The following is a 12,716-nucleotide window of genomic DNA, read 5'->3' as shown; positions in this document are numbered from 1 at the left end:
AATTTTAAGTTTTCATCCTTTTGGTAAAATAAATCTGAAAAATTCATTATACTAATTATTCCCACATTCAAATTCAACACAATAATTATATCCAAATGAATAAATTGCTTCGCTGATCACAGCTGGATACGACCGCAGATGTCCAACCCTAAAAAGTTGTGGCCAAAATGGACAAAATATTGACGCTGGATACAGGTCTGAATTTGGATTGTAAATACATTTTTGATACATAATAGGTTTCTGACACAGAATAACTGTAGTCAAAGAACTTCAAATTGGTTAAATGATTTGAATTTATATTCAATTGTTTGCTTTTGTGCAATACACTATAATCTTGTGAATTGATCTTCCCATAAAAAAACAAATACCCCGTTTTTTGCCTTTCTGCAATACACTATGTGGTTGAATATTAACCCCTGCTTATTACAAAAAAATCTTTCCCTGAAGATATAGTCATAATCTCAAATTCCTAATGGAGTTTGCAACATAATTATCCATTTAAATACACCATAAAAGTTTTTAAATAAAAATGACATAATTAGTCATGGCTAAAGTAACTGTTAATTAATAGTAACTGCAAAATTTATATTAAATTCTTAAAATAAAATGACAGCGAATCACGACCAGGCGTTCTCAGTTTGACTGTCCCTCTTGTATCTTTCGTCCCTCTTTTTCAAGACAATCATCATTTCTTATACATAATTTACAAGCAGTGTAACTTTGTTCTTTAAATTGATTTGGATTACCTCCCTTACACTGCTTTTAAATTGTCTCAATTGTTTTTTTTTTAACCAGAAACACCCTTGTTTTCCCCTTTTTTGCCCTAATTCCTAAATGGTTTGAACCATATCCTCCAAAGTAAATCCTAACCATCCTTGTGTGGTATGGAAACTTGTGTTATAATTTAAGATAGATTCATAGACTTTAACACAAGTTATTGATTGGAAACTACAAAAATGATTATTTGGGACCCTTTAAAATCAATCGCAACCTTCCGTTAGTGGTTATAAACCTTGATTTCTATTTACTTATCCTAAAGTTATTATCCGGAAACCATCTGTCTTTGGACAATTCTGACAACGACGAAGACAACGACGACGACAACGTGATAGCAATATACGATCAAATTTTATTTTTTTTATTTTTGCGGTCGTATAAAATGGGGTGGAAGATATCAAGGAGAAATTCTAAATACCTATGTGGATTCTGATTTAATATTTGACACGGCATAGGTTTCTGACACATATTGAATGTGGTATAAAAACTTTAAAATGTGTAATTGGAATTTATTTATTATGGTCCAATATCCAAAATCTAAGTTAGATTCAGCATGTCAAAGAACTCAAAGAATTTTCAATTTTGTTGTTGAAATCAATCAAAATTAATATTGGACCCTGATTTGGACCAAATTAAAATTGGGCCAAAAATCAAAAATCTACCTACATGTTTAGATTAAGCATATATAACTTAACTTCTATGTCATCTGGTGGTGATTTGTCTCATTGGCAATCATACCACATTTTCTTATGTATCTATTTGTAAAACTTGTACTTTACTTAACACTTTTAAAGATCCATGACAGATATATACATAAAACATAGTTGACTCAAAACACTAACAACTTAACATTGACCAATGGACCATGAAAATGGGGTCAAGGTCAGATTATACCTGCAAGACAGACATACATACCTTACAATTATTCCATACTTCAAATGTAGTTAGCCATTAACTATTATGTTTGAAAAAACGACCAAAACACAAAAACTTAACATAAACTGAAGACAATGAGGTTAAGGTCAGATGGCATCTGCTTGTTGGACATGTTGAAGTTACACAGCATTCAATACACCAAATAAGCAAACCTATTGCTTTCAGTATCTGAGATGCAAACAGTCAAACAGTCTGACAGACATGAAGACTTGCAAGGTATGCACACGCCAAACACAGTTCTTCTATTAAACATAATAAGAGAGAATTTAACATTACTAAAAAACTTTTTTTCCAAGTACATGTAGTAACTGAATGCATGAAAATTATTAAAGGTCAAAGACATAGACATATGATTATTAATAAATGCCGCCGCAACATGATCACTATCCCTATGTCTCGCTTTAATTCTTAATTTTATAACACACAACTCCCCCCTTCAACGAGAATCGGACTAAAGAACGAAAATGGCACAAATAAATTTCAAACTGAACTTGTTCTAAGTGTATAATTACTCATTAAACCAAGTAAATTTATCATAGCAGAAGAAAAATCAAAATGTTGTACTAACTTCGTATGAATGTATGTAACAAAAATGGCAGTTTCACATAAGCATAATAAGCAATTGCTTAAAAAAAAGCTTCATGCAATGATAAGGAACATGATGCTATTTTCAATTATTGCAAGACTTTCTTGCTTTTCTAAAGAGCAGAGCACTGTAAAATGAAGATGTAAAAACTTTTGGAGTTATTTGTACTAAATTTTAAAACAATTTATCTTCTATTCCATTCCAGTACTTATTTAGGTACTTTTTATATGCTGAAGATGCATTACATGGGGCCTTTTCCGTTTCCTGATTTGTGAAAAAGTTAATCCCACTTCATATCCAAAATTTTAACCACATCTATGCAAATGTCTCAGCTTCAAAATTAGCACTTACATGTATCCAAGTTTACAATATGAACAAAAGAAATAGAAAAAAAAAACTACCATTGTTGCTAACCTGAAAGAAATTGGGCATATTGACCCAATGGCAATGCAACTGCATAGCAGATTTCTGTTATTGGTTCATCTGTAACTGACTTTATAACAAACCTTATCTTCTTAACTAGGCAAAGGTTTCAAAGTCAAACCATATGACTGATTTGGAGGGGGCACAAAATTTCCCATGAAAATGAGATGCGCCAATGCTAATAAAACTGCATAAAAATATCATTGAATTACCATTAAAGATTCCCCTTTAACGGACCCTATCATAGACTAATGCATTGTTAAAGACACATAACTCGCAAAAAAAAGCTAAATCTAACTTTTTCGCCTAATTTTAACTTTTTTCAACTCCTCGAGGCGAGACAACAAGCAGTAAATTAATCAGAAAATCTGAAAGTCAGGACAACTGAATATTACAAATTTGCAGACTAAATACAAATAATTCTAAGGTGAGATAATTCGAAATTTATACTTGCCATGCAAGGTTGTTTTTTCTTTTATAAAACTGTTTGCATAATTGACACATTTCATATCAAGTCTAGTGTCTGTAAAACAGACAAGATGAATACCATCACAGAGAACATCCAGTGGTGCAGAGCTTCTTCCTATAAATAAATAAATAAATTATAATTATGGGTGGGATGGGCTCCCCCAATCGTGTTTTACCCTGCCATATTCTGTATGTGCTTGTCCCAAGTCAATAGTCTGTGATTCAGTGATTTTCGTTTGTTGCTATATATCATCTTTGTTTTGTGTTTGTTTTATACAGAAATCAGCCCTTGAGTTCCTTGATTATATTATTTAATATTTGTTATTTTTTAGCCTTTTAGAGCTTGCTATGCAGAATGGGTTTTGCTTTCTGTTGCAAGCTTCATGGTGACCTATAGTGGTTTAATGTTTCTTCGGTCATTTGGTGGAGAATTGTCTCATAAGCACTTATTCTACATCTTGTAATTTTTACATTAAATTGAACAAGCATTCTGAGAGTATTGCATGGCAATACATAGTCCCCTACCGGATAAAAATTACTTTATACTGGAACAAAAAGCTAACTTGTTCTATAACTTGTCATGGTGTAAACAAAAAGTAAATATCAAGTCATTCATAATATTAAAGCAAGACTAAAAACAGTGTGAATTTTTCAGGTCCAAGTACCATAACTTGCAGAAAATTATTAGACCAAAACAAAAATTTGAACTTGATCTGGAACTTTTCATAATAAAACTATATACCAATTATCAATTAATATCTTCAAGCATGATGAAAAAAAGTGTGGAAAACACTCTTAACATTGGATATGATTCATAGTTCTCTAAAATTAGATATGATGTAATACAATGTATATCTATTTTCAAATTATAATCAAATATAATTAATAAGTTCCAAATATTTTTTCTTTCATTTGTCAAAAACTAATATAGATTTTTAACTTATCTGTCATTTTTTCTGTAAAGTGTCTACACAATGTAATGTAATGAAATATAAACCTTAACAAAAATAGATTATTATTTCATAAAAGGATTTCACTTAATAATATATTTTTTTATATATATAGCATTCAGAAAATTAGTTAATACAAAATAACAAACAAACAAACTGGCAAAAATTTTTCAAACAATTCACTAAAGAATTTCTTTAAAAAAAATTTTTGTATAGAAATATGGTTTAACATAGTACTCTAACATTAGATATCGATTTTTTTATGGACCATAACTCTGGACTAAATCATCAGAATGGAACAAAATTTGAACTTGATCTATAACTTGTCATGATTAAATTATATAACAAATATTAAATAAATATCTTTAAGAACGAAGAAAATAAGTGTGGAAAGCTGATTTGCCGGAGTGACGGATGGACAGACAGACAGATAGACAGACAGACGGACGGAGTGCAAACCTAAAATCCCCTTCGACTTCGTCGGTAGGGGACTAATAATTGTCATAAAAAATCAGGACATATTTTGATGTGTGTATCCTTGTTTATATAATTGGCATATAAAATGATTGTATAAAGATGTCATATCTGTTCTATAGGGTTCATTTTAACTTATTTGCATTGATCATTGATGTTATGTAGAGGTGATACAATCATTCTATACCCCAAATATAATCTACTAACAGTAAAATTCTGAAGAGCAACCTTAATAATGAGGAAAATTAGTTGCTGTTACTGTGCTTTTCCAGTAACATTTGTGGTATCACAACAGCAATGGCTAAAACAGTTTACCAAATTGCAGTTAGATTTCTTCTCCAACTAACTGATCAACTGGTAAAATATTTTAGCAGATGCTCAAGTGAAAGATTGTTAGTATGAAGTGAGTGCTGTGAAATAAAAATTATTACTTACCATCCATATCCAGTTAGTTGATATATTGATTTGTCAACAATTTTAAACAAAACAATAATTGCTATAATATGAGTCATTGATTTAGAAGGTCTAACTTTGACATGAAAAATTCTATCATAAATAGATTTTATAAAATAATAGTTCAAAATTTTGTTTTGTAGGTCAATATTTTATAGCTTTGTTTTCTAAGATGAAGTTATTGTGTAATTGTGATTTGGATAATATTTTCTATAAGAATTACTGATCTGCTGGCATTAAGGGGAAATAATTCTTATTGAGTCATTGTATATTAAAAATTTAATGAATAATACCAGGCTTATGATTTTGCTTACAAAAGAATCCCTCAATACGACTTGAATAAAAAAAAAACGAAATGTCAAAATTAGTACGAAGTATAAAAGCATTTCGGACACAAAATTACGAAAGGTTTTGTCAAATAATGCTTATACTTGTTATCTAATCCTGGGTGGAAGAAAATCATTAGTACTTTGAATACCTTCTTAATTTACAAAGGAATTTGTATGATTTATAAAACTTTGAATGTGTTCCATCAAATAATTAAACCAATTTTTTTTCAAAATTTTAATCATCTTAAAAATAGATTTTAGTATTCTTTTAAGAACAAGGGATAATAGTTTAATAATCATGGAAATAATGTTCTCTAATTTTTGTGCTATTTTCACATTTCCTGACCAGTGTGAGAAAAATATTTCTCCTCACTAGTGAAAAATCTGTTCTCGGCAAATGATTAGTCGAAATTTGATTATGACGTCAAAATGTTTTGTTTTCTTCTCAATATTGATATTTTTTAGACAGAACAAAATTGTGCTGATTTTAAGGTAATTTAGATTATTTCCCTTTAATAGTAGCAGATAAAAAAAATTGCTTTAGAAAAAATATATTCAAATTACAATTACGCACAATTTGCTGTTGGAAAACAGACCTATAAGTTAGAGACTTACAAAACAACGTTTTGAACTAATTATTTATTAGATCTATTTATGATAGAAGTTTTCATGTTAAAGTTAGACCTGCTAAATCAGTGACTCATATTATGGTAAGTCATCATTTTGTATGAAATTCATGCCAGAGTCATCAACTAACTGGAGCTGGATGGTAAGTATTAACTTTTAATTCACAGCACTACTAACAACCTTTCACTTGAGCAATCTGCTAAAATATTTTACCAGTTGATCAGTTAGTTGGAGAAGAAATCTAACTGCAATTTGGTAAAGTGTTTTAGCCATTGCTATTGTGATACCACAAAGGTTACTGGATAAGCACTGTAAATGAAACAAACATGGTTTACTTTTACAGACTGTGACTTGAATGAAGTGTTGTCTCATTGGCACTCATACCACATCTTCTTATATCTATGGCCACCTTATAATCATTCCATGAAAATGATGTCAATGTCATCGGAAATTTTAACTTCGAAAGACAGGCAATAAACCAAATATCTTGACTAAAGTGACATTTTACATCTATACACGGTATATATTGTATATATAGTATCTACAAATCTTTTAGGTTTAATTTTCATGATTTTTACAGGTATTTACAATAGTTTCAGGAAGAAATCATTGAATACAATTTTTATATTGGTATTGCTTTCGAAATCTCAGCAATTTACCAATGATTGAAAGTTTTACATTAGATTTCTGACTTCTGACAAGAAACCAGAGATAAATTTATGCTTGATTCATAATTCATATTGTGGGTTTAAAAAACATTTTCATTCGTCCCCCGTTTCCCCCCAAAAAAAATCAATCATCTTGATTAAGTCAGTTTCAGATGAATTTAACATGCAACATGTCTAACCCTTACCGTCCTTTTCTGTATAATCATTTACACCAGCCATCATTGCTGGTGACTGACCCCACCTATCACATGGACTAAAGTTTGTTTCTATGTCCACTACCATCTTTACTATTTCTGCAGGACCATGTTTTCTAGCCTTCTTAACAGGTGACGAACCCTCATTGTCATCATTTTCATAGTCTGCTCCTTTGTCTAACAACAACTTTACTATTTTTGCATGACCATGTTTTTTAGCCATCCTTAGATGTGACTGGTCGTCACTATCACATTTATTATAGTTTTCTCCTATGTCTAACAACTTCTCTGCAATTTCTGTTTGACCATGTTCACAAGCCGTCATTAAAGGTGACAGATTATCTCCATCACATTTATTATAGCCTGCTCCTCTGTCTAACAACATCTTCACTATTCCTGTATAACCATGTTCACAGGCCTTTATTACAGGTGACTGACCATCTTTATTACATTTATTATAGTCTGCTCCTATATCTAACAACATCCTCACTATTTCTGTGTAACCATGTTCACATGCCTTCATTACAGGTGACTGACCATTATTGTCACATTTATTATAGTCTGCTCCTATATCTAACAACATCCTCACTATTTCTGTGTAACCATGTTCACATGCCTTCATTACAGGTGACTGACCATTACTGTCACATTTATTATAGTCGGCTCCTATATCTAACAACATCCTCACTATTTCTGTGTAACCATGTTCACATGCCTTCATTACAGGTGACTGACCACTACTGTCACATTTATTATAGTCTGCTCCTTTATCTAACAACATCCTCACTATTTCTGTGTAACCATGTTCACATGCCTTCATTACAGGTGACTGACCACTACTGTCACATTTATTATAGTCGGCTCCTATATCTAACAACATCCTCACTATTTCTGTGTAACCATGTTCACATGCCTTCATTACAGGTGACTGACCACTACTGTCACATTTATTATAGTCGGCTCCTATATCTAACAACATCCTCACTATTTCTGTGAAACCATGTTCACATGCCTTCATTACAGGTGACTGACCATTATTGTCACATTTATTATAGTCTGCTCCTTTATCTAACAACATCCTCACTATTTCTGTGTAACCATGTTCACATGCCGTCATTAGAGGTGACTGACCATTATTGTCACATTTATTATAGTCGGCTCCTATATCTAACAACATCCTCACTATTTCTGTGTAACCATGTTCACATGCCGTCATTAGAGGTGACTGACCATTATTGTCACATTTATTATAGTCGGCTCCTATATCTAACAACATCCTCACTATTTCTGTGAAACCATGTTCACATGCCTTCATTAGCGGTGACTGACCATTACTGTCACATTTATTATAGTCTGCTCCTTTATCTAACAACATCCTCACTATTTCTGTTTGACCATGTTCACATGCCTTCATTAAAGGTGACTGACCACTACTGTCACATTTATTATAGTCGGCTCCTATATCTAACAACATCCTCACTATTTCTGTGAAACCATGTTCACATGCCTTCATTAGAGGTGACTGACCATTACTGTCACATTTATTATAGTCTGCTCCTATATTTAACAACATCCTCACTATTTCTGTGAAACCATGTTCACATGCCTTCATTACAGGTGACTTTTCACTATTGTCACATAGATTATAGTCTGCTCCTATATCTAACAACATCCTCACTATTTCTGTGTAACCATGTTCACATGCCTTCATTACAGGTGACTGACCATTACTGTCACATTTATTATAGTCGGCTCCTATATCTAACAACATCCTCACTATTTCTGTGTAACCATGTTCACATGCCTTCATTACAGGTGACTGACCACTACTGTCACATTTATTATAGTCTGCTCCTTTATCTAACAACATCCTCACTATTTCTGTGTAATCATGTTCACATGCCTTCATTACAGGTGACTGACCACTACTGTCACATTTATTATAGTCGGCTCCTATATCTAACAACATCCTCACTATTTCTGTGTAACCATGTTCACATGCCTTCATTACAGGTGACTGACCACTACTGTCACATTTATTATAGTCGGCTCCTATATCTAACAACATCCTCACTATTTCTGTGTAACCATGTTCACATGCCTTCATTACAGGTGACTGACCATTATTGTCACATTTATTATAGTCTGCTCCTTTATCTAACAACATCCTCACTATTTCTGTGTAACCATGTTCACATGCCGTCATTAGAGGTGACTGACCATTATTGTCACATTTATTATAGTCGGCTCCTATATCTAACAACATCCTCACTATTTCTGTGTAACCATGTTCACATGCCGTCATTAGAGGTGACTGACCATTATTGTCACATTTATTATAGTCGGCTCCTATATCTAACAACATCCTCACTATTTCTGTGAAACCATGTTCACATGCCTTCATTAGCGGTGACTGACCATTACTGTCACATTTATTATAGTCTGCTCCTTTATCTAACAACATCCTCACTATTTCTGTTTGACCATGTTCACATGCCTTCATTAAAGGTGACTGACCACTACTGTCACATTTATTATAGTCGGCTCCTATATCTAACAACATCCTCACTATTTCTGTGAAACCATGTTCACATGCCTTCATTAGAGGTGACTGACCATTACTGTCACATTTATTATAGTCTGCTCCTATATTTAACAACATCCTCACTATTTCTGTGAAACCATGTTCACATGACTTCATTACAGGTGACTTTTCACTATTGTCACATAGATTATAGTCTGCTTCTCTGTCTAACAACATCCTCACTATTTCTGTGAAACCATGTTCACATGCCTTCATTACAGGTGACTTTTCACTATTGTCACATAGATTAAAGTCTGCTTCTCTGTCTAACAACATCCTCACTATTTCTGTGTGACCATGTTCACATGCCTTCATTACAGGTGACTGACTATTATTGTCACATATATTATAGTCTGCTCCTATATCTAACAACATCCTCACTATTTCTGTGTAACCATGTTCACATGCCTTCATTACAGGTGACTGACCATTATTGTCACATTTATTATAGTCTGCTCCTTTATCTAACAACATCCTCACTATTTCTGTGTAACCATGTTCACATGCCTTCATTACAGGTGACTTTTCACTATTGTCACATAGATTATAGTCTGCTTCTCTGTCTAACAACATCCTCACTATTTCTGTGAAACCATGTTCACATGCCTTCATTACAGGTGACTTTTCACTATTGTCACATAGATTATAGTCTGCTTCTCTGTCTAACAACATCCTCACTATTTCTGTGTAACCATGTTCACATGCCGTCATTACAGGTGACTGACCATTATTGTCACATTTATTATAGTCTGCTCCTTTATCTAACAACATCCTCACTATTTCTGTGTAACCATGTTCACATGCCGTCATTACAGGTGACTGACCATCTTTATTACATTTATTATAGTCGGCTCCTATATCTAACAACATCCTCACTATTTCTGTGTAACCATGTTCACATGCCGTCATTAGAGGTGACTGACCATTATTGTCACATTTATTATAGTCTGCTCCTATATCTAACAACATCCTCACTATTTCTGTGTAACCATGTTCACATGCCTTCATTACAGGTGACTGACCATTATTGTCACATTTATTATAGTCTGCTCCTTTATCTAACAACATCCTCACTATTTCTGTGTGACCATGTTCACATGCCTTCATTACAGGTGACTGACTATTATTGTCACATATATTATAGTCTGCTCCTATATCTAACAACATCCTCACTATTTCTGTGTAACCATGTTCACATGCCTTCATTACAGGTGACTGACCATTATTGTCACATTTATTATAGTCTGCTCCTTTATCTAACAACATCCTCACTATTTCTGTGTAACCATGTTCACATGCCTTCATTACAGGTGACTTTTCACTATTGTCACATAGATTATAGTCTGCTTCTCTGTCTAACAACATCCTCACTATTTCTGTGTAACCATGTTCACATGCCTTCATTACAGGTGACTTTTCACTATTGTCACATAGATTATAGTCTGCTTCTCTGTCTAACAACATCCTCACTATTTCTGTGTAACCATGTTCACATGCCGTCATTACAGGTGACTGACCATTATTGTCACATTTATTATAGTCTGCTCCTTTATCTAACAACATCCTCACTATTTCTGTGTAACCATGTTCACATGCCGTCATTACAGGTGACTGACCACTACTGTCACATTTATTATAGTCTGCTCCTTTATCTAACAACATCCTCACTATTTCTGTGTAACCATGTTCACATGCCTTCATTACAGGTGACTTTTCACTATTGTCACATAGCTTATAGTCTGCTTCTCTGTCTAACAACATCCTCACTATTTCTGTGAAACCATGTTCACATGCCTTCATTACAGGTGACTTTTCACTATTGTCACATAGATTATAGTCTGCTTCTCTGTCTAACAACATCCTCACTATTTCTGTGTAACCATGTTCACATGCCGTCATTACAGGTGACTGACCATTATTGTCACATTTATTATAGTCTGCTCCTTTATCTAACAACATCCTCACTATTTCTGTGTAACCATGTTCACATGCCGTCATTACAGGTGACTGACCATCTTTATTACATTTATTATAGTCGGCTCCTATATCTAACAACATCCTCACTATTTCTGTGTAACCATGTTCACATGCCGTCATTAGAGGTGACTGACAATTATTGTCACATTTATTATAGTCTGCTCCTTTATCTAACAACATCCTCACTATTTCTGTGTGACCATGTTCACATGCCTTCATTACAGGTGACTGACTATTACTGTCACATAGATTATAGTCTGCTCCTCTATATAACAAGGTCTTTACAATTTCTATGTGACCATGTTTACAAGCAATTATTATGGGCAACTTACCATAATATGTACGTCTGTTAACATTAACACCATGATTACAACACCACTGGACCAATGATATATCTCCTATATCACAACAATGTAATATAGCAGTATCATAATAAACACTCAAATCTTCATTGTCATCACATATATTTGCCAGTTTTCTCTAGTAAGACATATCTAATGTTTTCAAATAGAAGAGAAATTTCTTTCTGAAGTGAGGTATCTTCATATTGATGTTACTAAATACATCTTGAATTTTTCCCTTTGACCAGTCATCAATCATTCTCTGGATGTATATCTGATGATATTTTGGTGGTATGATGGTAATAAACTGATCCATGTCATCCTTTCTTTCTAATAAAAACCGCTGATTGCTGTTACATATGTGTATACTATATTTCTGATTTTTTTGACGCGCATGTTTAAATTTTGCTTGGTTCCAGACTGTTAAAGAAACAGGAAAACATGGTCTACCCTGCCAGCTTATAACATTTATGCCTTTCATAAGTCTGAGTCTTGTGCGTCTAATCTAATTTTTATTAATTTTCTTTGCAAAGAACATATGTTGCTGGATTCATTGTATGATTCATTCTTAGTTTATCAGGTCAAGTTATTGTGCAGCATACTATATGTATTTTTTTACTAAATTCTAAAGACCCTAAAGTTGTCCATAACTGCTTACATAAACATGTAAATTTGAACAATAACAAACTTAAACGAGTAAACTAAACAAAAGTTTTTAGCAAATTGACCACGATTAAGGAGACTTGGCCAAATAGTATCAATGGAAATGAGAACCGCCAATGATAAAACAACAGTCACCAAATTTCATTGACCTAGCAATCACTAGTGGTTTCACTGAAACTGACCTAAGTTAAATAAATACATTGTGTACATCACCATAGCCACTTATGCAGCATTTTTGTCAATTCGTTGATGCAAGACAAACACAA

General features: G+C 33.1%; 1 protein-coding gene across 1 annotated transcript; it reads right to left on the bottom strand.

The window, feature by feature from the left end:
- Window positions 1-3,144: 3,144 nt before the first annotated feature.
- On the bottom strand, window positions 3,145-12,119 carry LOC143066875 (uncharacterized). Its single transcript, XM_076239685.1, has 2 exons — window positions 6,877-12,119; window positions 3,145-3,305 (listed from the first exon to the last, which is right to left on the bottom strand). Exons 1-2 carry the CDS (start codon window positions 11,663-11,665, stop codon window positions 3,145-3,147), a joined length of 4,950 nt encoding a protein of 1,649 aa, XP_076095800.1. The 5' UTR covers window positions 11,666-12,119.
- Window positions 12,120-12,716: the final 597 nt, after the last annotated feature.

This window comes from Mytilus galloprovincialis, chromosome 3, assembly GCF_965363235.1.
Source record: "Mytilus galloprovincialis chromosome 3, xbMytGall1.hap1.1, whole genome shotgun sequence".
Classification (NCBI taxonomy): Eukaryota; Metazoa; Mollusca; class Bivalvia; order Mytilida; family Mytilidae; genus Mytilus; species Mytilus galloprovincialis.
This window is presented reverse-complemented; position numbering and strand designations above follow the sequence as displayed.

Bases quoted from the DNA above. Each gene is read 5' to 3' on its own strand.
- LOC143066875 (XM_076239685.1), bottom strand. From the start codon at position 11,665: ATGAAGGCATGTGAACATGGTCACACAGAAATAGTGAGGATGTTGTTA. The intron at 3,306-6,876 runs GTAAGGGTTAGA...ATTTATTTATAG, and splicing joins TGATTATACAGAAAAGGACG to GAAGAAGCTCTGCACCACTG.